The sequence below is a fragment of the Lagopus leucura genome, unplaced genomic scaffold (assembly GCF_019238085.1).
Source record: "Lagopus leucura isolate 7727_CA_CO unplaced genomic scaffold, USGS_WTPT01 Super-Scaffold_100022, whole genome shotgun sequence".
NCBI lineage: Eukaryota > Metazoa > Chordata > Aves > Galliformes > Phasianidae > Lagopus > Lagopus leucura.
Window position 1 is genome coordinate 1632301 of NW_024962275.1, and position 24226 is coordinate 1656526.

At 43.4% G+C, this 24226-nt stretch overlaps 3 protein-coding genes, 1 long non-coding RNA gene and 1 other non-coding gene across 9 annotated transcripts in view; 4 read left to right on the forward strand and 1 right to left on the reverse strand.

The window, feature by feature from the left end:
• The first annotated feature begins 30 nt into the window (after positions 1-30).
• Positions 31-6499, forward strand: ZBTB26 (zinc finger and BTB domain containing 26). Of its 2 annotated transcripts, XM_042879082.1 has the most exons (3): positions 31-86; positions 1868-3125; positions 3444-6499. In XM_042879082.1, exons 2-3 carry the CDS (start codon positions 1878-1880, stop codon positions 3456-3458), a joined length of 1263 nt encoding a protein of 420 aa, XP_042735016.1. In that variant the 5' UTR covers positions 31-86; positions 1868-1877; the 3' UTR covers positions 3459-6499. The 2 variants fall into 2 exon arrangements, with proteins under 2 accessions (XP_042735016.1, XP_042735015.1); XM_042879081.1 differs by having other exon boundaries at positions 1868-6499.
• Positions 6488-7106, reverse strand: LOC122184256. Its single transcript, XR_006180514.1, has 2 exons — positions 6964-7106; positions 6488-6827 (listed from the first exon to the last, which is right to left on the reverse strand). It is a non-coding gene; the product is annotated as an uncharacterized LOC122184256 (long non-coding RNA).
• A 393-nt stretch (positions 7107-7499) lies between these two features.
• Positions 7500-9905, forward strand: ZBTB6 (zinc finger and BTB domain containing 6). Its single transcript, XM_042879083.1, has one exon. It carries the CDS (start codon positions 7515-7517, stop codon positions 8802-8804), a length of 1290 nt encoding a protein of 429 aa, XP_042735017.1. The 5' UTR covers positions 7500-7514; the 3' UTR covers positions 8805-9905.
• A 1521-nt stretch (positions 9906-11426) lies between these two features.
• RC3H2 (ring finger and CCCH-type domains 2) overlaps positions 11427-24226 on the forward strand; it is a 28297-nt gene continuing 15497 nt past the window's right edge. For all 4 annotated transcript variants that reach the window (XR_006180495.1, XM_042878833.1, XM_042878834.1 and 1 more), the window contains exons 1-7: positions 11427-11495; positions 19016-19312; positions 20713-20830; positions 21270-21503; positions 22107-22282; positions 23304-23504; positions 23885-24017. Coding sequence is in view for 3 of the 4 variants with exons in the window: in XM_042878833.1 (XP_042734767.1) it covers positions 19082-19312; positions 20713-20830; positions 21270-21503; positions 22107-22282; positions 23304-23504; positions 23885-24017 (1093 nt within the window). In the remaining variant the exon portion in view is untranslated. The remainder of the gene's footprint in view (positions 11496-19015; positions 19313-20712; positions 20831-21269; positions 21504-22106; positions 22283-23303; positions 23505-23884; positions 24018-24226) is intronic.
• LOC122184443 lies at positions 23684-23799 on the forward strand. Its single transcript, XR_006180557.1, has one exon. It is a non-coding gene; the product is annotated as a small nucleolar RNA SNORD90 (small nucleolar RNA).

The following is a 24226-nucleotide window of genomic DNA, read 5'->3' on the forward strand; positions in this document are numbered from 1 at the left end:
CACGGCGGCTCTCCTCCCCTCTCTAGGTCCGTAGCCGGGGGCAGCGGCAGCGGGTGCCGGCGGGGTGACGCGGCCCGGCGCTCCAGGTACGCGGCCCTTTCCTCCGGGCGCGGTGGTGGGGTTGGGGGTCGGCGGGCGGCACCGCGACGTGAGCGGCCCGGCGGTTCCGGAGGGGTTCACGGCGACGAGGCGGCTGCGCTCCGCCGGGTCCCGGCTTGGGCTGCGGGAGGTGCCGCGTTTGTTGCTTGGCTCCTTGGCGTCCTTAGCGGCAGCTTAACGTGCGTGAAGGCGAGTCGCTTTTCTCTGTGCGCGTTCGCTCGCGGCGCGGCGGAGACTTTTGCTTCCCAACGGTGGCTTTCGTTGCCCCGGAGATGAAGCGTGTCAGACGGCACTGGACTCGGGGCGACTCAGACGTGCGGCTTCACGGTCTGTAGGTGTAACAAAGTCGGTTGTGCTGCCGACGCTGCCGCCCTCTCTGAATGTTCAGTCCGTAGTTGCACGACCGGATTTCAATAGTTTGCTTTTTCTGTACGTCGCACGCTGGTAGCTGTATGTGGTGCACGTCTCAAAATGGTATCGTCAGAACATTGGAACAACTCAGTCTGTCAGCAGATACTGCTGAAAATGTTCCTCCTGGAACCCTTGTCTTGTGTATTCGTTCACTTGCACGAGGCACAACTCCATTTCCTCTTGTGTACATTGACCTAAAATTTCATGCCCCAAGAGAGCAGTGTCTGCTTTTATCTATGAACTTCAAAGCTTCCTTTCCAGCTCAATGTGGTGTTTGTAATAGTTCTGAGGTGTAACTTTGGGGTTGTTTTGCTACTGCATCTCACCAAACCTTGCATCATTTGGTTAATTTCTCTGATTTCTTAATTTCCTGCAATCACGGTTCTGTGTCAGTATTATGTGAAGTGTTTCATCAAGAATCAGTGTAGCCTTATAAACTCTTAAGAGAACTGTTGCAAGATAACACATTGATATCTGTCTTGTAGAATACCCACTGTTTTTCATTCTAAATAGGAGAACAAAATTCCTAGAGGAGTGGTCTTTCAAAGAATGCAAGAAACAAGACTTCCTACATTCCCCACATACTCAAATCGGGGAGCCTGGGAAGCATGATTTATAGAATGTGGGGTTATATGGAAGATTTTTTCTTAGATCCTTTAAAAAAAACACAGGACAGACCACCTGCTCCTCTTCATGTGCACACACACAAAACAACTTCAAGGCAATGTAGGACTTAAATCCAGTGCTGCTGATACTGGAAAGCTTGTGTAGTCCTTTCTGCTAAGATAGGTTAATTGCACTTAGAAGTGTTTGCAGCAAAACAATTTGTCCTATATCAATATTTGTGCAAATCATGGAGTGTCTTAGAGGACCTGTAACCATTATTCTTGGGCATGTCTTTAAAGTAACGTGTTACATGTGCAAGAGGGAGTTTTCTGTGTTTTGCAGATGCTGGGTTCTATCTCGCCTTGCATTCATGCGTTATGAAAGCTCTTTAACATGAAAGTAAACAGAGAACCCAAATGCTGAAGGGTTGTCATTGTATTTGGAAAAGACAAAAATCTATGAAGAGTTTTAATGTGGAAGCAAAACTGTACAACTGCTAAGACTGCTAAAATACTTCCGTGATTTCCCTTTAAATTCCACAAGTAATGTGGAAAACATTGTAACTCTTTAGAACACTGCTTCAAGAGAATATCTGTCCTTGTTTCTATTTAGTAATCAAACTGCATTGATTTTTTTTTAAAGGTACTGCAGGGCAATGTGTAACACAGAGTTTTCTTATTTGTGTTCTGGAAACAAAACAAAGCATTCTCACTTGTTTTTTTTTTTTTTTTTCCTTGCTGCTTTCCTTTAGGTGTGCCAAAATGTCAGAAAGATCAGATATTCTTCACTTCAAGTTTGATAATTACGGCGATTCGATGTTACAGAAGATGAACAAACTGAGAGAAGAAAACAAATTCTGTGATGTTGTCGTCCATATAGATGATGTTGAAGTTCATGGGCATAAAATTGTATTTGCTGCTGGCTCTCCCTTTTTAAGAGATCAGTTCTTATTGAATGACTCTAGAGATGTAAAAATCTCTATCCTGCAAAGTTCGGAAGTAGGGAGGCAGCTGCTTTTGTCTTGTTACAGCGGAGTTCTGGAGTTTCCTGAAATGGAGCTGGTAAACTACTTAACTGCTGCGAGCTTTCTGCAGATGAGCCACATTGTTGAACGATGCACGCAGGCACTCTGGAAGTTCATAAAACCGAAGCAGCCGTTGGAGAGCAAGGAGTGTGAACAGCAGAGTGACTCCTCTGAGCTGAAGGAACATGGGGAAGATGAAGACTCTCTGCCACAAGATTCACCTTGTATTCAACCTTCAGAAGACAGTATGGACATGGAGGATAGTGATATTCAGATTATCAAGGTGGAGTCCATTGGGGAGGTAACAGAAGTTAGGAACAAGAAGGATCAGAACCAGTTTATTTCTTCTGAACAAACTGCGTTGCATTCCTCTGAACCTCAACACTTTCTAATCAACTCCACTGTTGAAAACAGAGCAAGTGAAATAGAGCAAAACCACCTCCACAATTATGCCCTTTCATATGCTGGCAGTGATAACATCATTCTGGCCTCTAAAGATATGTTTGGGTCTAACAACCGTGGTATAGACAAAGGCCTCCAGTGGCATCATCAGTGTCCAAAGTGCACAAGAGTATTTCGGCATCTAGAAAACTATGCTAATCACTTAAAGATGCATAAACTATTCATGTGTCTCCTCTGTGGCAAGACATTCACTCAGAAAGGCAATCTCCACCGGCACATGAGAGTGCATGCAGGCATCAAACCGTTCCAATGTAAGATCTGTGGGAAAACCTTCTCTCAGAAATGTTCCTTACAGGACCATCTCAACCTGCACAGTGGGGACAAGCCCCATAAGTGTAACTACTGTGACATGGTGTTTGCGCATAAGCCCGTTCTGAGGAAACATCTTAAACAGCTACATGGTAAAAATAGCTTTGACAATGCCAATGAAAGAAATGTTCAAGACATAACGGTGGACTTCGATTCATTCACATGTAGCGCTGCTACAGACAGTAAGGTCTGTCAGCAGGCCGATGGAAGCCAGGTACTGGATGCAGGGAAGCTGCCTCAGGCTGTGCTCAGTTTAAGAAATGATAGTACCTGTGTCAATTAAGCAATTAAAAACAGCCCTTGTAGGGATCATGACTGGGAGGAGCAAACAGTTGGCTTGGGCTCTTACCTAAACTAGTGGTATGCTCTGAAAGGCTTCTGATGGAGGGTTGGATTGCAAAACCTGGCAGGTCTTCAGCCATCGTTCTTAGTCTTACTTGATATTTTCTGTGAATAACAATCTTCCTTCAGGTTTCTGTCTGTGTCTCTACTGTGGATTAAGGGGTTAATTGTTTCATTTCTCTCTGATTAGGAGACTCAAGACTAACACCTTTTGAAAGACTGTTGCTGTGTGCTGCAAGTAAACCATCTGCTGTACAGTTAGAGGCTTCTCTGTTTCTGGGCAGATGGAGGAAAGAGCAAAGAGGACAAGTGTGTGAGATAACCCAATTGTTATATTATAAAGCACTGGATCACTGAAAGCACTCCACATAGTGCTGATTTGTTTTAAACTTACCTCTTAACGTTATTTTTGTCTGATCTTACCCCTAGACCCCTACAGTCGAAATGAAGTATACCTATGTCACTTTTTTCCCTTTCTAAACTATTTCAAGACAATTCTGCTGCCAGTTAACACTATCTTAAAAGCTCTCAGGGTTTTTAATGTTGGCATGCATTATGAAAAGGTGAAGCCCTGAATGATTTGGCAGGGTTAGTTGATCATTGCATAGAACTGTTCAAAATGAGAGTAGGTTGCAGCTCTGGAATGTGTGAGCTCGGCACCTGGAGTGCCAGGTATGACCTGTTTCATAAGCTGTCATACACAGAAGTATCAAAGGGCACTTACCATTGTATGGACTGATTCAAGGTAAGCACTTCAAAACTAGAAGTTGTCATCTATCTTCCATAAGTTTTGTTTCAGATAACCACAACAGTTGCTATTTTCCTAATTGGTTTTAGAGCAAAGCTGGAGTGACACTGTGAAAAGAATCTGTTTCAGAAGCTGCAATGTATAGGAACTCCATGCTTTTTTTTTTCCCCTTAACTCTTGTGTACGTCTCCTTGAGAACTAATAAGAGCCACATGTCAGTTAATATGAAAAAAAAAAAGAAAAAAGTACCTGCCATAGGTAGGTAAAAACATTAACAGCATGAAGTTTTTTGTTTCTTGGATACTGAAAGGATGCTTTTCTTTAAAGTGACCCACATAATTCATGCCCATTAGCATTTTACAGAGCCTAAGATGAGGTACAGGTAGCATAATTTCCATAGGTTAGTTTATCAGCTATCGACTGTACTTAGCAATACCTCATGTATACCGCCTTAAACATCAGATGTTGAGGGAATGGCATATTAGTTGGGATTTTGGGATTATTACTTCACGAAAGTGCCATGGAGTTCCCCACATCCCAGTCAGGCTGAAAGAAACGAATTTCTCATCTGCTTAACACCATTCCCAGTAGAACAGCATTCTTATATTGAAGTGTAGCACAGACTGATAATCAAGTGGCTGATCCTTGGTAGAGAACTGCTGTTTATGTTTGGAATAAGTATTTCTTCCAGTGCAGCTCTTTTCCTCAAGGTTTGCCATGAGGCTGAGATTATGCTTCCTACCTAAAAGTAGTATTGTTTGTGTGTTTGAATGAGGGGGTAGGGATAGGGGGGAGGCTGCTATTGTATGGTTAAAAATGCTCAACAGGTATGACCAAAGGTGTGTTAGAGCAGAAAAATGTTTTGTACGTAATTATCAAAAGTTGGTCTTGGTCTTCAGATACGCGTATGTAGAAACCAGGATTTCCTTATGCAGACTTGACACTGATGAATGGTAAAAATGTGTTAATCTTGCAGACCATTTTCAGAAATCCACATACCTTCGAGTAGAAAAGCAAGGTGATTCTGTGAATCCGTTTTTGCAATTGAGTTTTTGAACTACTGTACTTGACTGTTACATTAACTATTATTACATGGACAGCTATGAAGTAATACGCAGTGGAAATGGAGTTAGGGCATTATATCTTTCAAGTTGTAGCAAATATATTTAGGCCAAAAATGTAACTTCTTGGAACTTAAAAAATTCAGGTTCTTGGGGCAGAAAATAGGTAGGCATGGGAAAAAAAAAAACTTTTCCTCTGAAGTTACCTGCTTTCAGAATAACTTTGAGCTAAAACAGATAATGACGGTTGCATCTGACACTTGCGTTCTGACTTTGGGCAGAATCTTCTGCATCGTTAAAAAGTTTTTATAATGTTATTCGTTATGTGGAAATAAGTTATAGCTCTGATGTCAAAAAGAAGATAGGTATGGAGAGTAAGAACTTTGCAGAGCCAGGCCAACGTGCTGTAAGGGATTAGTGGAAAATCTAACAATATACGAATATGGACATAATAAAGAGAATGGTCTTCTGCCAGAGAAAGGAATAAAACTGTACGAATGCCAAGAAAATGGATGTTATTAGGAGGTCTGTCTGGAAAGTTTCTTCATGGAATTTCAAAGCTTTAATGTTATTGCAAGGAGGATACAGCTTGTTGAAGTAGCCATTGGTGACCTGAAGCTGAAACGAAGAGATGAGAGGTTATCCTAAGAAACTAAAAATGATTTGATCAAGATATGAGTTTTCTGTCCACCCTGCACTGTGGTCACACCAACTTGTGAAAAGGCTGAGACTGCTGGCTACTCGTTTAAAAGGCTGCTTGTGACCATGTGGTGAGATCATGGCAGAAAAAAATAGGAAAAAGCAGAAATGCAGAAGACTGCTTCTTCATTGAAAATGAAACACGTCTGTTGGATAAAAGGTGACTTACAAAATGTTTGTGCTTTTGGCTTGGCAAAGGGATACAGACCAAGAGTTATGCAGGAGACAGCTGTGTAAATCCAGAAGCAGTGGAGATCTAAGAGGGCAATGTGCTGATGAGCGCAATGTGAAGTGCTCTGGTAGATTTCATGTAAGATTTGCCCCTATGTGGAGCAGAGAAGTTAAGAGTATAACAGAGATATTGGAAAAGCAAAACCTGGATACTGCCTCTTCCCTGGATTAGATTAAAATGGAGTGAGAATTACTATAAACAGAATATACAGGGGCAGCTTGATTTTAGAGTAAGATGAACTTAATTGTCCATGTATGTAAAATGTTGTCTTCATTGCATTGTTCCAGTTAGTGAAAGACTAGATCCAGTGGTTGTTGCTGCTGATGCTGCATATTCAGATAAGGACTATGGCAGTTATAATCTGTGTGTTAATGTGTAGAATACTATTTGCTGGTAAGTGGATAGTCTCACAACTTAATGTGCTGTACAACGTCCTGCATATCCTAAAAATATCTGGTCTACTACAAAAATATTTTAATAACTTCTTGAATATATTAGGATTTTTATGTTGGCATTTTATTTATTTGACATAGAATTCTTAGAAGTCTTAGATTTACGAGGTTGGGGCTCACCACCTCACTGAGCGGTGGTAGCTCACGTAGCATGTCTTCCTGCAGAACGTGGTGCAGCTGCACAGCCTCCTGCAGGGATCAGGGATGAGTCTTTCCTTATTTTTTCGTTTAGAGGGCCTGTTTTGCGAGTCCATAACTGATACGATTGAAATGTCAGCCTTTCTCCCCTGACTTCTTGGCAAAACCGATAGCTGCCGCTGAACTCCTCTCAGAGGAACTTAATGCTTCCATGGGGCTGGTTGTGGTTCTGGTTCTGGAGCCGCTGGGAGGAATAAAGGTGAGGAGCGAGAATCAGAGCATGACACCAGCTGAAACCGTGGAAAGGATTGGGAGCTCGCGTTATACCGCGGTTTTTGAGAAGGAGGTGGACAGGTGAACCGCCGGCTCTCGTCACTCACTGAATGAGCGCTTTCCCGTGGGCCTACAGCCGACGGACCGAGCATCAGCTACCTCTCCAGAGACTGGGCGGGAGGCTCATCCCGAGCGTTACCAAAGCAGGCTGGGGGGGCCGGGCCCGGCGGCAGGAGCCGGCGCTGCCCGTTCCTCTCGGCCGCCCCGGGGCCCTGCGCCTCCGCCCTCCCGAGCGCCTTACGGGGCCGCTGCGTTGCTACCTCTCCCGGGCGGGTGGCGCCGTGCCGCTGTAGCAGTGCCAAGTCTTGTAATAAACGTGCTGCTAACTTCCGCACCGCCTCTCATTTCCCACCGACGCGGGGCGGGACGCGCTGCCGGAAGGGGCGGGGCTTCGGGGGGCGCTTCCGGGTGGCTGGGCTCTGCGGTACCGGCGGCGGAGCGGCACCGGGAGTGGCCGGGGAGCGTGGGGGTGGGCGGACGGGTGAGCGGCCGAGCGAGGTCCGGCCCGGCCCTGAGCTGCCGGCGGCGCTGTCTGCGCTCGGCGGGCACCGGCGAAGAGAGCTCGGCCCCGGGGCGGGCGGCCCGCAGGCCCGGCGCCATGGCCGCGGACTCGGAGGTGCTGCGCTTCCAGTTCGAGCAGCAGGGAGATGCGGTGCTGCAGAAAATGAACCTCCTGCGGCAGCAGAACCTCTTCTGCGACGTCTCCATTTTCATCAACGACACCGAGTTCCACGGGCACAAGGTGATCTTTGCCGCCTGCTCCACGTTCATGAGGGATCAGTTCCTGCTCAACCAGTCCAGGCAGGTGCGAATCACCATCCTGCAGAGTGCCGAGGTGGGCAGGAAGCTGCTGCTCTCCTGTTACACGGGTGCGTTGGAGGTCAAGAGGAAGGAGCTCCTGAAGTACCTGACTGCCGCCAGCTACCTCCAGATGGTCCACATTGTGGAGAAGTGCAGCGAGGCGCTGTCAAAATACCTGGAAATCGACGCTTCCATGGAGAATAGCAGCCAGGCTGCAGAAAAGTGCCATTCCTCTGACACTGAACTGAGGAGCAAGGACGACGTTTCTGATAAAGACTGTGAAATAATTGAGATTTATGAAGATAGCCCAGTTAATTTAGAATTCTCCGTTAAACAGGAGAAGGGGGATGACTTGCAGCCTGCGGCACAGAGTTTGGGCTCAGAAAGAAAGGACACAGGGACCCCAGACATATCAACGGTTGAAATAGGATATAAGGATGATGAAATATGTATCTTCAGAATGGATCCTATGAATGTACCTAATGTGGAAAACGATCATTTTCCTCAGCCTTGCACCTCCTCTAAAACAAACTTATATTTTCCTGAAACCCAGCACTCCTTGATAAATTCTACAGTTGAGAGCAGAAATTCAGAAATGTCAGGAACTCTCAGGAACGCTCAGGCTTTTGTCACTGACAATCCAGAGGGGACTTCGACTCAGATAAATGGGTTTCAAAATCTGGACGATTCTGATAATTTGTGGCGGAACCAATGTCCAAAGTGTCCAAGAGGATTTCTGCATCTGGAGAACTATCTTAGACATCTAAAAATGCACAAGCTTTTCTTGTGTTTGCAGTGTGGTAAAACATTTACACAAAAAAAGAATCTCAACAGACACATCCGGGGCCATATGGGTATCCGCCCGTTCCAATGCATGGTGTGCTTGAAGACGTTCACTGCCAAAAGTACTCTGCAGGATCACTTGAACATACACAGTGGTGACAGGCCCTACAAGTGTCATTGCTGTGACATGGACTTTAAACACAAGTCTGCTCTTAAAAAGCACCTAACATCTGTTCACGGAAGGAGTAGCAGCGAAAAACCAAACCTGAATACTATTACAAAAATTGAAATAGACTGTGATTAATAGGTGAGTGGGTGTGGAGCCAGGCTCCACAAAAAACTTCTATCTGGTGAAGTTGTACACATTCAACAGATCCCCACGTAATGGAGAAAAGGAAAAACATGAGATTGGTGATCAGTCAGGTCCTGAGAACAGCTCTCTTGTCTGCTGTGCGAGGGCTGCTGTGCTGTAAGTCCTCAAAAGGACTTTTTAGTAGTTTATTAATTGAAAGTACATGGCAAAACACGGGGAACAGTTTCATGCCTGTCTTGTAACATCCCTGAAATGTTCTAATTATTATCTCTTAATGATGCTTTGCACTCCTTTGTTCCAAGGGCAGACACTGCCAATTTTTAAACTTTTACTGACATTGCAATAAGCTGAAGCCTGAGCCATGACACTCCTGATCTATAATGGCTAAGAGATGTTTGTAGATATTCAGCAAGTCAGTCACCCCCCTGTATTCATGCATAATTATGGTGATGTCATCTCCTTCCTTGACTGAACTTTGCTGGATCTTTCAAGAGAAGAAAGGCATGTGCTCATACTCAAGTTGCCTTTTGCAAATAGGGAATTGGTAAAAGTGAACAAAACAGTATTGCATTGCAGTTCATTTTTTTTTAACTGGATAGTCTCATTAGAAGGACTTGCATTCAGTTTTATGAATCAGATCTGAATTTTTCCAGATTTCTCTCTCCATATCATTTCTTCTGTTATACCAGTGTTTAGTGCCTGTTTGACTTACTCTGATTAAGTTAGGCTCATTTGCTGAGCTGAAAGATTTGTCTTTGTTTTTTTTACAGATCTTAGATATATATACTAATGTGAAAACATGAACTGTATGCTACTATATATAATAACACTTGCTGTGTTCATTTTGAAAAGCAATCCATTATATCTTAAAAAGAACTACTTAGACATAGAGATCTTCTAATTCTGTGATACTGTAAAACAGTAACTGTGTGTTTGGATAGCTGTGTTTGTACTTTATCAAAAGTTACTTCCATTTCATCACAAGCAGTGAACCCCTGTAACGCAAAATCTTTATCCTGTACTTGTCTTTGACTGGTATGTGTTTCTTGCACTTAATGTGAAATGAATAAAGAATTGATTCAGTTGTTGTTATGAGATAGTTGTACTTACATTAGACTCTCCAGTTAGCAGAAAGGAGTTCTTAATCTTGTCTGTATCATGTGTGGATACACTTTCCTTCAAGGCTGACAAATGCTGTTGTGAAACTCTTGCTGAATCCAGAAGTATCACATTTGTGCTCCATAACCTGGCTGTTTTTAAAATACAAGACAACAACTTTTAATGTCAGTTAACAGGTTTGATTTAATTTCGTTCTCAGTGATTGTAACTGGTCATTGTTTGGGATTTTATTTATCAGTTAAATGAATGCATGTACAATGCACGCAGTGCAGTTCCCTGTTACTACCTGTAATGGAAATGATCAGCTATACCAGCTTTAGCACTATCTTTGCATATTACAATCTTCCACTTGTTTTATTGGGTACTTTTAAAGTTTTCCATTTGGTTTAATTCAGTACATAAGTGTACATTAGTTGGATTGTGACGATATTTCCAGGTTCCCTTTCACATTAAGCTGTATGCGTATGCCTTCCTCAAAAATCATGTTGTCAAAAGGGACAAGTTGTGTTTTCTAAAGCTGACTGAGCCACATTCCTCCAAAAATTCATTAAAATGTTTGACTTTGTATCAGTTGACTTGTGAAGGATTCCGTTGCATTGATTCATTGGAACATACACACTACGTCTGCCTATCCGTGTCTTTATGAGCTGTGACAAAAGTGACACACCCAGGGTAAGCAGCTGGTTAAAGTATGAATTACAATCACTTCTTCTACAATCACCTTGTGCAACAGCCTCGCATTTTGGAAAAGACAAAAAAAGAGAAGAGACCACTGTAGTTCAATAAATGTGACAGAACCAGGGCCTGTGTGTGTGTGTGGCCAGGCTGAGCTGTGCACGGTGCCTTTGGCGGCCGCAGTCGAGCATTTTCGGGGTGCTGCTAAGCACGTTCTCCTGAAGATGCTCCCTGTCCCCTCTCCATACATGTAACCGCTTGTCATAGACAGAGAACTGCACACCGTTTCAGGAACGCTTACGCCTTCTAATCACATTCGATCCATTCCGAGCGGCTCTGGAGCGTGTTCCCGCCCCGCGCGTCTCCTCAGCGCCCCTCCTCAGCGCCTCGGCCGCTCCCGGGAACCTCCAACCGCGACAGTTTAGCCCCTCCCTCTCTTTCTGGACAGTCATTACGAAGTGATGAATTTAATTTTAAGATAACCACAACTAACAGCAGCAGCGGATACCTGGCGGGGCACGCTGACAGACCGCGGGAAGGCGCTAGCGGGTTGCAAGAGCCGCTCTACGCCGCCGTCTCGATGACGCCCCTTCGCCGGGCGGTGCGAGGACGCCCCAGCGCCGCCCTACTGACTCCCACGATGCCCCGCGCCCCCTCCCTCCGCGAGGTGGTCACGTGGCCGGCGGGCGCGGCGCGGCCGTTGGGCTCTCGCGCGGCGGGCGGCTCTCGCGAGAGGGGGCGGGACGACGCTCCCGGCTGTCAGCGCGATGAGGAGGCGCCGCCGAGGCCCCCACAGCCTCCGCCGGGCCGCGCTGCGCTGCCCGCCCCATGGCGTGTGAGAGGCCGGGGCCGCCGCCTGCTCCCGGCCCCTCCGCCCGCGCCTCGCAGGTAGGAGCGGGGCTGGGCGGGGGCGGTCGCCAAAGGGGACGCGGTGACCCGGCGGGGCCCCGCCCGCCCGCTCCCCCACCCCGGCGCCCTGCGGGGTCCCGGCGCTGCGGAATCCGGACGGGGAGCGAGGCCCGGCCCGGCCTGCCCGGCGCGGCCCCTGGCGCCCCGCCCGCCGCCGCACCGCGGGGAGGGGACCGTCCCCCGTCGCTAGGCCGCCGGGCAGCCATTTGGTGGCGGCTTCGAAATGACGGCCGGGGCCGGGCGCAGGTGCGCGGCGGGGCAGGGCCCGCTGTCAGCGGCCGGGCGGGGCGGGGCGGGGACGGAGCCGCCCCGGCTGCTCCAAGCGCTGTTCCCTTATCTCCCTTATCTCCTTTATCTCCCGGCCGCGGCAGGGGCAGTCCCGGTTCCTCCGTCGCACGTCAGTATTGCCTGCGGCCCGTTCCCTGGGGGCCTCCGGCACGGCGGAGCGCTCCCGGCGCTTCCATCGCGGTAATGGTGGAGAGGAGTCATGGTGGAAAGCAGGGCCCAGCGCTGCGCCCAACGCGTCACGGCCCCAGAGGCTGAAAAAAGCCGAGCAGGAAAAGCGTGCCTTCGTTCTGCTGATGCTTGGGCTGTGCCGAGGGCTTTAAGTTAAGGGAGGAAGTCAGCTGAAAGCGTAGTGAACACGAGTGTGGTCAGGGAGCTGTAAGCATCGCTGTGCAGGCAGGGTGTGGAGTAGAGCAGTCTGTACATGTGGGGAGGTAAAATAATGCCCTAGCTGAGGCTGACACCCGCTGCTCAGGTACAGAGCTGTTTCCTTCCATCTTTACATGTGAACTTGGAATTTTTGTTGAAGGAGTTGGAGCTACCAGCAGTTTCTGTAGCTTCTCGTGTGGAGGTTCTCTCGTGCCCATTGCAGCTATTCTGCAGTGTTGAAAACAAAAAACAGCCCTTCAGAGTACAAGGATGAACATTTGTAACAGTGGCAAAGAAGACTTATCATTTCCAGTGAGGACGTACAGTTTACATCTGCTAAACCCAAATACTCTTTTTGACCTTCAGTCTGTGTTAAACATTTCAGAATTCTAGAAATTGAAGCCTGCTTCATTAACAGAGATACTGTTCTGTTGGCACTGAATTCTTAATTTTTATAATTGAATGCTTTCCCAAGAACTAGCTGCCTTTTTAATGAAGTTCTTCTTTCTGCATATGGGCAACACTTTCCTCAAGAGATAATTTCTTCCTGACTTGTCCTTTTGCTTTGTTCGAGGTCATGGTTGTTTCTCTGGAAAACATCAAATTCCAACAGTTTGGCTCTTAGTTCTTCAAATATCTCAAGGTCTTCATTTTGAATGCTGATCTTTTTTAGTTGAGGTTGTGTTGGTTGGTGTCTGGAGGGCAGTGGTTAGCAGTGTGTGCTGTGAGGTGTGCATTGCCTTTCCTCTAGTCAGCTTTTGTGCTTTTCTTAATGGAAAGTGGTCTCTCTGAACTGGCTGAACAATCCCAATGAAAGGAGAAAAATCCGTATCTGTGGGAGTGTTAAGCTGTTCTGTAAGAACTTGAAAGGCTTTCTGTCCCTCTTGGAAGCAGCCTGTTTTTTTGCAAGGGGTTTCAGAAAGGAATTAGTATTTCTTTAAAATTCTTTGGAAAATGTTAGTATATGGAGCTTCTTTATAGTATGCATAGTTGAATCATTGCAGTGAAGATGGTGTTTGCAAAATGAAAACACCTCTTGGATTTGAAAGATGTGGGGAACTAATCCACACACGTGAGAGTCCAAATTCTCTGAAAATATTCCTGAAGAGTAAGGAGTTCAGCGTATCTCTTGTTGGATTAATTGTGTCAACATGGATCTGTTTAGAAGTTCCCTTTCTCTTAAGGCAGCTTTAAGTACAACTGATTTTGGTAGAGAAAGAAAATTCATTTATTTGCCCTTCAGTTAGTTCTGAAAAGTCAATACTGAGCTCCTATCAGTCTGTGGCAAGGGCAAACTCTCTTCTCATTGACGCCTATAAATCACCAAAAACCCCACAGTGGCATTACATAAGTATAAGGGAACATTAAAAATCTGGTAACAGGATTTGAGCTGGCTGCTCTGAAAGAGGAAAGGGCCAGTGTTAAACATTGAGGATACGCTGCCTGGTGTTGATTTGGGGGGGAGTTGTACCTTGAAGTGAGTGAACTTTGGCCGTCACTGAGTGAACAGTGAACCATGGTTTCTGTCAGTGAGCTGTACTGCTGCTCACAGGCAGTTTGTCTGAGGAGGGAGAGGAGATCTAAGGCTTTAATTCCTGAAGAAGATTGCTGTCTTCTCCTGTGAAGCACGAATGGGTGTTTTGGCAAAACACAGTCTGGGTGGGATGTTATGTCCTAATGCATCCCTGAGTTTTTCTCTTGTTGATAACTTTTCTGGAGTTAAGTAGGCTGCAGATATTCCCAGAGGCATGAATGTTCAGTGGAAAGAAAAAAAAAAAAGGGATTGGAATATCATCTCTAGTGGTCGCTAAAGGCTTTCCTTCATATAGAATTTGATGTGTGATATAAGCAGATTCGCATGTCACAGATATTATGGAATGTAGAAAAAAGCAAGTCTGCTCTGAAAGGAGGATTTATTTTAATTTCAAGTAATCATTGCTGAATGATGCGAAGCTATTATGATTTCTAAGCCTTTAATGAAGCTAGTTTTGTAAATGATGGCTACTGAAGAGAAATGAATAAAAGATCCTAGCCTTTGCAGAGAATACTTTAATACTTGCAATTTGATGACGTGAGCCATGAGCCAGTCAGGATGCTTTCAGAACTGCATAACTTGAGAAGGAGGGCTTGAAAAAGTTGCCTCTTTGCAAAGCAAGCAAACAGCTAATCTGCATAAATGACATGTTATAATGGAGATGATTTTAAAGCAGAAAAGACACAATCTCTGCAGTCAACAATAGGAGCGTGTCAGTATCAAGGACTCTTTAATTTAATCATTACATTGATTTTTTTTTTTTTTAAGGCTTGTGGATTCAATCCACAGTGGGCTGGCTGTACTGCCTCAGTTTGTGGAAGCTCTACATAACAAGTTGCCATATTTTTATTTTTAAGATCTCTTCTGTAGAGGAGCCTTTGAGTCCTATCGAGTTGCTCTGCTTCTCATTCTCGCACAAGATCTGTTTGCAAGCCTGTCCTTTGCATGAGCCTCACAAGGGAGCTGGTGAGGAGCCTGAGCAGAGCAGGCTGGCAGGAACACCGGGCTGCTGCTTCTGATCAGAGCTGTGCCTGCTGCTGCTCTCCTCTTCCTGGGCAGCTGCCTGGGGGAGCAGAGTTCAAGCTCTCAGCCCTTGCTTTCTTTGGCAAGGGCTGGTACTTGCGTATGCCATGTCTTGATAATGCCCCGTGTCCAGTGGTGTGCAGCTCTGATGGGAAACATTCTCAGCCTCGTGTTGAACTTCTTTCTATTCAAAGAAAACAGAGTTATCGTAGAATGAGGCACATTCTCACCGTGCAGCCTGGTAACTGGGGCATCTGGCTGGGGAGGAGGTGCTGACATTTTTCTCCCTTGCTCAAAGAGTTGTGCCTTGGTTTGATCCAATAGCTGGTTAGTAAAAATGCACAAATGATCATTGCAAATGAGGGGAAATCCAAGTCATCTACTTGGACAGCTGAAGGTGAAGCTCAAGTCGTCTTTGAGAGCTATTTGGTGCTTTTGTGTGAGGAACAGCTTCAGCTGGAGATCGAAATTGCCCCCATCTGTACCTGTTTGGCTGCTTTTTTGGAAGGTGGAAATGCAGGCTTGAAGTATTAAAAAGGAATTAAGTGTGTATCTCTGTGTGGGTGAGAAATCTAGTTGGTGAAGTAAGATGTAAGGCAACACCAGCCACTAACTGAAGTGCATCCCTTTCTCTACTTTTGTGTCATGTTCTTGTACTGATGTGGAGCAGTAAATGTCTCCTCCTGCTGTTAGGCCTCCGAGCTCTGGATATGAATGGATTTGAGAATGAAGCGTTGTCAGCAGTGTTTCCAGTCAGCTCTTCCAGACAGTGCAGGGCTCAGCATCCTTTGCAGTGCTCCAGAGCCTCTCCTTGCAGCTCGGTTCTGGCTGCCTTCAGGTTGGCAGATTGGGAAGGCAGACAGAGCAGACAGGTAACTGCTGAGCCTGGCCAAGTTAACATGCAAATTTGAACCTTTTTCCAAATACAGACGTTAATGAAATGTGTCTGTATTTCAGATAAAAAGCATCTCAGTCTCATCTAGAAAATGGTCTGGGGGTCCCAAACTTCCCATGGGGGAGGAAGACAGTAACACTTAGATTAGCTGTACACTGTGCCATGGGATTGGGTAGCTAAAAGTTAATGTAAAATAAGAACACCCAGATCTTACAGCTTCTATCTGGAAGTGGTACAGCTGATCAATGAAGGTTCTGGGGCTTCACACCCGCCTTCCTGTCACTGCAATCGGTTCCATCAAATACCCTGGTCTAAAATAATCACGGGAAAGTCAGTGGCTATCATTGTTACTAAACTCCAGTGCAACCATTTCTGCAATGGAAAAGTGTTACTGTATTACAAACAAAATGACTCAACTCTGATATATTATGTAACTTTGAAGCTAGGCGGGTGTTTTTTAGTTTGTCATCTGAAATGCTGCTTTTAATAGCAATACATGTCATTCCTACAACATAGTAAATAGTAAACATAGTTATATATATGTGTGTGTATAAAATTTGCTGTGTCTCACCAAACTCTTGTATGTTTCACCTGTTCCTCTATGTGGGGTGCTTGTGCTTTGGCAAGGAAAAGAAGCCTGGTATCATGTGTAGATGTGGCATATTTAACAGACAGATCAGGTAGACAAAGGATAATTACACTGAGCATATTTTCTGTTTAAAACCAAAACCCCAGTGGCTTCTTGTTTTATTTTGTTTTCTTCCTTTGTTCAGTTCAGAGCACTGGAGCAATTTGTTCTTCAGGAGTCCCTGAAATCCATTGGTTCTGACAAGGAGCAAGAATGTGTTAAGCATTTGGCTTATGCCTTCTGTAGGAGTCAGCGTGATGGGGAGGAGGTTTGGCACCTACTGAAGGCACAGCCTTCAGGTGGGGCAGTGACAGGTAGCAGCTGTGGTGGCTTCCTCTTGCTGTGGCTGCCCGAAGCTTTGAGCTGAGAGCTTTCCTCAACTGTGTGCCCATTTCGTTAGTCTTTTTCCTGACAAGAAATCTGGAAGTCAGCACATGCTGAGAAGAGTCTGCCATTTCTGATGGAACAATACGCAGAGATCTGTACAAATCAGGGGTGCGCTCTTCAAGAATCTGTTTTGCTTTCTTTCCATGCTGGTCAGGGAAACAACTATTTTAGAAGCCTGTAGAGAGGTGGTGTTAGTTGCACATGTCTGTAGTATCTGTGGAGACTGAATGTGGGTACTGAGTTGGAGTTCTTGCACTTCAGCTACTTAATGAGCGGTTTGCTCAGAGGCTGCCAGTGACCAGCAGCACAGTGGCAGCGGGCTGTGCGTGCAGCAGCCTTCCTTTGCACCTCTCCCCTTGTGTGTCACCATGGCAGCGCTTCCTTGAACAGTCCGGGCTGTGCAAAGAGGAGTGTAAGGCCCTGGGTTTTGGTCTTGGAGCAGCATAGTGGTGGTGGCAGCACCTCGGAGTTCCAGGAATGCAGGTATTTCCTGCAAGGCTTTATGCCGCAGTTCTGCCCAGCACTTGTTGAAGCAAGTGAGCTGAAGAACGTGGTGGGATGCTTTATAGAGGAATGAAATGTCTTTTTAGGTGCATTGGCTCATTTTTTTTTGCAATTACTTGTTTTGCTTTGGGGTTTCAGTGGTTAAAAGATAAGTGTAGCAATAGCAGGTTGAAGAGGAGCACGTTTTTTCACCCCTGCGAGAGCTTTGACTGTGCTTTCAGACGAGCTGGATGAAAATCTGTTGTCCAGTACGTGTGAATATTTTAGCCAGTGTTAGAAGCACTGCCTCAGCAGCTTTGTTCTTAAGGGACAGGTTCAACTTCCAGTTTGTTTTGTTTTATGTTTACTGTGAATTTGCTTTACTGGGGGTGGGATTTCTGCATAATACCGAAAAGCGCGCTGAGGTAGGCACGTGTTGTACAAATGTCCTGTTACTTAAGGGGCACTGAATGGTCATCGTGTTAAATAGAATTTCTAAACAGATGGCTACAACTAATGTATAATACTGGAGCACCAAATAGACTCGATATGTGATGTAATTATTTCAGTGGTCCAATACTTTAGCATTAATTACATGTTAGCACAGCCAACAGTGGACTCACAGTGAAGCGTTACTGAATTCAAATCCAGGAGAGAGAGCACAGCTTTCTTAAAACAATTATATTTTTTTCATGAAAAAAAATATATGTATTGAAATGTGTCATTTAAATATCTAAATATTTGCATTCTAATAAGCTGCTAGGATAGGCTTGTTCAGAGCCTTGAAGTGAACTAACAGGTCTGCAGGTTGCATAGAAAGTCAACATTGCTGCGCATTGCAGTGCAGGGTGGGGCTGTTCTGCTCACAGGTGAATGTGGATATGAGTCTTCCACCCAAGTTTTAATGTAAATGGTTTCAGTGAACTTCCCAGGCATGTTGTCTTTTTCATAGGACTTAAGTTATGTAAAATGCGACATATTTTAGAACAGTTGGTTTTTTTGAATAGGCAGATGTAAAAGACATGCATGATACCTCTGAACAGAGAATTTTCAAGAGAAAACCCTTAATAACAAACCAATTGAAGTTATTGCTTGCTTTATCCTTAAGTGCTATCCAGAATGCCAGGATTTTCTGTATATCAGATGTTTTCCTGCAAGTTTGCTGAAGTGGGGTTGTGTTGTTGTGTCTGGTAGAGGTGTAAAAAGCAAAACTAGGCAGAACAATCTCGAGTGCTCTGATGGGGGAGGGAGAGGGAGGTAGCATAAGAGAGTCATAGAATTATTAAGGTTGGAAAAGACCAATAAGCTCATGTAGTCCAGCTGCAGCACCACCATGCTTGCTATGCTGTGTCCTTAAAATAGTACTTATCTCTTGTTATTAGTATCTTTTTGTGATTCTCAATAGAAAATGGTTTGGTATCTGATGAAACCTGAATGAAAACTTCAGAAGGAAAGCATTGCTGTACTTCACTTCAAATGAAGTGAACATAGGTAACATTTTGTGCCTTCCCCACACCCTTCCCAGGCCCATTCTGTAACCAGAGAGTTCTCTTAGAGCTGTGAAAGGTTGAGTTAAGGTGAGATTGGATGCTTATGGTCTTTCCGTGCCAATAAATGTCTTCCTTTTCCTAACTAAAGTTGTATTTAATCCTGTGAGAAGAACTTTAATGCCATTTATTGTGAATATGTTCAAATTCAACCTACTGTAGCCTACAGTAATTCAGTTCATGAGCCTTTCTGTACAGTTATTAAACTATCAAGAAGTTGTACTTTGAGTACTTCGATGTTAGAATTCCATGTTAGTCTATAAAACATTGAAATGGTATTTTTTTTAATTCAGACTCATTCTAGACTACCAGAAAGCATGTTTTAAATAATCTGTTATTCACTTACAGCTGCCAAAACGTAGTACAGTGAAATAATGGTCTTCTAGCCTGCTAAGCAACTGTCCAGCTTCCACAATGCCTGTGCAGGCAGCTCAGTGGACAGAATTTCTGTCCTGCCCAATCTGCTACAACGAATTTGATGAGAATGTGCACAAACCCATCAGCTTAGGTTGCTCTCACACTGTCTGTAAGACCTGCCTGAACAAGCTTCATCGCAAGGCATGTCCTTTCGACCAGACTGCCATCAACACAGACATCGATGTGCTTCCTGTAAACTTTGCACTCCTCCAGTTAGTTGGAGCCCAGGTATGATTTAAACTGCTCTTTGTTTTGCCATCTCATGTTATTAACATTTACATGCCAGTCACAACACTTGTGCTGATGTTTTTCCTCCATTTGGTCTAAGAAATGGCAAGGGTTTGTCTTTGTAGCCTTTTAAAATCAGTATATACTATAAAAGGAGCCACATCATTTTCAGATCCATCTACTTCTCAAAAAAATGAAGATACTTCCAAGTTGTAAGTGAATTCTGGTGTGAAAAGACTCCTGAAATGGGACTGGAGAAAAATACTTATTAGAAATGAGACAATTGCCTGTGACAGTAGTCACTGGAAAAGCAGTCCTGCAGATTGCGCTCGTTTATTGTACACTTTCTTGCCAGGAATCTCACTCCTGCATGTCACGTGTTCAGAGTAGCTAGCTGTTTAACCAAGTTTTAGAAATATGTCTAGTTTTTTAAAAAATACGTATGATAGCTTTTCAGTTGCATTTTCAGACGCTGGCTAATCAGGCCAGGAATGTTCCTTGTTCTGTCTCATAGCAGTGGCAAAACAGTGATTATATAATCAGTACTGCACGTTGTGGAGACTAAATAAGTCTGTTCACCTTATGCTGATTCACATTCTTTTTCATAATACTGTCTATAACATCTGGGTGATGTAATGGTGATGCATTTACTTTTCTTTTTAATGTTTTTTTGCATGCTTAACTGAAGCTGTTGATAATAATACGATCTGTTTGTGTTTTTTCTCAAATTCATCTTTTTTTTTTTTTCTTGTGTCACTGCCTTGATCTAACAACATTCATTTTCCTGGGCTCTGAACTTCTAGCAGTGTCTTTCAAACAATTGACTCTATTGTGACTATGTTCCTTCTATTTTCGTAGTCTGACCTTGTTACTCCACTTTGAGTTCTTGCACCAAGTTAAGTTTGATAGTTCTTCTCTTTGAAGACTTCAAAGCTATTTGTATGCCTATATGCCTTTATGCCTTTATGCTTGAATTATTTATGACTTTTTCATCTTATGTTCTTGCCAGTTGTAAGACAACTTCCCTTGTTTCTCTGTAGTAAATCATGCTGGTCTTGTACACTTACCATCCTCACAAATCTTGTGTTCTTCAAGTGTCTTTTCACTACGTTTTCCATCAGGTCTTGGTTATTGCTTTTTTTTTTTTTTTTTAATCCTGCTTTGTTCTTAATGTGTTGAGTACTAACAAAGATAATCTTTCATTTGTGATACTTGTCTTCAGTCCGTTCTGTTACTCCTTATTACATTCCACACAACTTAGACGGGTTCTGTCCTTCTCTTCCCTCAGAAGCATTGTACATCTGCAGTGTTATGTAACTATGGTAGTGATGTTGGTACCATCATGGGCTTGTCAGATGGGTACGTCCAATTCTTTTTCACATTCTCTTTACGTTTTTTAGGTACCTGATCATCAGACAGTAAAGTTGAGTAATGTAGGAGAGAACAAACATTATGAAGTAGCAAAGAAATGTGTTGAGGATTTGGCACTCTACTTAAAGCCATTAAGTGGAGGAAAAGGTAAGTCTCCACTGAACAGTGGGGTTTTGGTGCAGCAGTTTCGGCGTGCTTTTAACAGCCCTGTGGTTTTAAGCACTGATTTTAGACATCAGTGGCATAATTCTCTTGTTTTTATAGTAAAATTTTCTACCATGTTTTATTCACGCTTCTGACAATTGATTCTTGATTTCAAGTTTACAAATACTTTTTTAATATTTAATAGTGCTTCCACTTCTTTCTAAAGCTGAACTTTCCTCAGAGGATGAGTTTGACGTCAATTTAAGACTCTAATTAAAATTTTTCTTGCTAATGAGTTACCCGGAATTGCCCAAGAGAAATGATGATACCTGTGATTAGAATTCAAGTCCTAGAGACGTACTATTATACATTTTTGTTTGTTCTACCTAGATTAATTTGTCCAATTAAAAGCAGTAGTTTTCTTTTCTCTCTTTCTGTGAAGGTGTTGCTAGCTTGAATCAGAGTGCACTGAGCCGTCCAATGCAAAGGAAGCTTGTGACACTGGTGAACTGTCAGCTGGTAGAGGAAGAGGGTCGAGTTAGGGCTATGAGAGCAGCTCGATCGCTGGGCGAGAGAACCGTGACAGAATTGATCTTGCAGCACCAAAATCCTCAGCAGCTTTCTGCCAATCTTTGGGCTGCTGTCAGGGCACGAGGATGTCAGTTTCTAGGGCCAGGTAAGGTACCTGCAGAATCTGTAACATATAAATACACACATACCTTTTCTTAACACACAAAAAAATCTTGGAAGCTTTTTCTGTGCAATTGAAAGTACCATGACTTCCATTTTTCAACTTTATATGAGAAAGAGGGAAGGGAAAGAAGACTACAGGTAGTAAAATCTGCTTTCTTAAAAGGTTGGGGTTTGTTGTTTTTTGTTTTGTTTTGGCTTTATTGGCTGTTCATTGAAATTATGAGGAATTGATTCAAAACTGCTGGTGAAGAAATGTGGATAAATCAGCTTTCTTCACAGCCTGTTACACAGTGTAACTGTAACACAGGCTGGTTGTACTGCTGCCTCTGATCAGATTTTGATGCTAACGTGCAAATTTCTCTTCTTTATACTTCAGCTGTAAATACAAACAGCTAATTTTAGATACTCCTTCTGAACTGGCAAATTTCTTAAAATTTGTTCACAAAGTTTTTTTTATTAGCGAAGTAAGAACAAGGAATTGTATTCAGGATGATTCATCCATTTCTGCATATGGTGTTCATACACGATAGCCATGCTGTTTTCTGGCAACATGTTTCTATTCTTTTCTTATTTTTGTGTGATAAAGCTATGCAAGAGGAGGCACTGAAACTTGTATTACTGGCACTGGAAGATGGCTCCGCACTCTCAAGAAAAGTTCTGGTACTTTTTGTGGTGCAAAGGCTAGAACCAAGATTTCCTCAGGCCTCTAAAACAAGCATTGGTCATGTTGTGCAGCTACTGTATAGAGCATCATGCTTTAAGGTAAAATACCAGAATTTGAAGTTAGTTACTGAATAAGTGCAATTCCAAGGAACCTTTCTTAGGATTGATCTTTCACCTGTAAAATGTTACATAAATTCTATTTCAGTACATTGAAATGGTGTAAACTATACAGCATACAACTGATGAGAATTTATCTAATATTTAAAGATCCATGCAAAAGGAACAAATGGTCACATATTGACTTGACTGGAATCAACTCTGTAATTACCTCTCATTACTAATTGTTGTCCATCAGCTGGAAATTCTCTTGAGAGAGGCATGAAATGTAACTTGTAGGCACTCCTTGCCTGCTTCAGGAAGAAATAAAATGGTTTATCATCATCATATTTGATTTTATGTGGATTCATAAGAGTAGGCCTGGCCAGATGTGTCAGACTGGCCTGGATGCTCTCAAAGCTTGAAGTCCAATTCTGAAGAAAGCTTCTGTAATAGTGTAATCCTGGGTGCTTACATAGTTACCATAACATCTAATCTATCATGTTACAAAAAAAATAAAAATAAATTATGGGATCTCTTGCACTCTTTTATGGCAAATGTCTTAAATAAGAGTTTGCTTAACATTTATAGTGGAGAATATTTACCAGAGAGGCCAAGTTTTCTTCCTTTGTGTCACTTAAGTCAATTTGAGAGACTTTCTCTTCTAGAGTTGGACAGCAAAAGCTATTGTTAGAACAGCTGAATATCTAACTGTATCAGATTACTGCTTTGTATACTTTGTGACAAGCAACTCTGATTGATTGCTTAGTTGAGAGTAGTGGAGTTGATGTCACAGTTTAGCACTAGTGATCCTGTTAAAACTCAGAGAGCTGGCTGTTCTGCCTGCGTGCTGCTGGCTAAAGTGGATGAGTAAATGGGGAAGAAAAAAAACAACAAAGAAAATAAATTATCTGCTAAGTATCAAGAAGAAATAAGCTTTTGCATTTTCTTCTATGTAGCATTTTTTTCCTAACGGATTGGAGGTTTCTAGCTAAAGGACTGTTTATGCATCATTGTTCATTAGGTCACTAAAAGGGATGAAGATTCTTCTCTGATGCAACTTAAAGAAGAGTTTCGGAGTTATGAGGCTTTGCGGAGAGAACATGATGCCCAAATTGTTCACATTGCCATGGAAGCAGGACTTCGAATATCACCAGAACAGTGGTCTTCCCTTCTTTATGGCGACTTGGCACATAAATCTCACATGCAATCCATTATTGACAAGGTTCGTCACGCGGCTGGCTTTAGTACCTCTTGGTATTTGACTCTTTAATGTTATAATAAAAATCCAAGAATTACTTAAGTTATCTTTTTGTCTTTAGTTGTATCAAATATTAAGTAAAACCAAAATGAAAGATTTTCCCTACTGTAGTATATTCTTCATATGAGGACATTTTGTTTTTCAGTAGTTTGTGACTTGTGTCTTATGATGAAGCTTCATAGGGCAGATTCTGAGCTGAGAAATTAAATTTCTCTCCACTGATACTTGCTGTATGCCATCTGAAGACACTATATATTGCATTTAGGAGCCAACTGAATGGAAGTCTTAAAATTGACACTTCACATTTATAGGATGAAACATGCTAACACTCACTTTACTTTCAGCTCCAATCTCCAGAGTCTTTTGCAAAGAGCGTGCAAGAATTGACGATCGTCTTGCAGCGCACAGGTGATCCTGCAAACTTAAACAGGCTGAGACCTCATTTAGAGCTCCTGGCAAACATAGACCCAAATCCAGGTAAGCAAGCAAAGTTGTTGTTTTGTTTTATTTTTTTTTAATTTCTTCACATCATTAATATCAAAGTGAAGTAAATTATGTAAGAGGATGATTTCTGTTACTGATTTCAAAATTCCAATCACTGTAGTGCTATCATAAAATCTTCAGGATTCTCTGAGCTGTACCCTAGTCCTCAATGTTTTGGAAAAAGTTCTCCTATTTAGGATTCC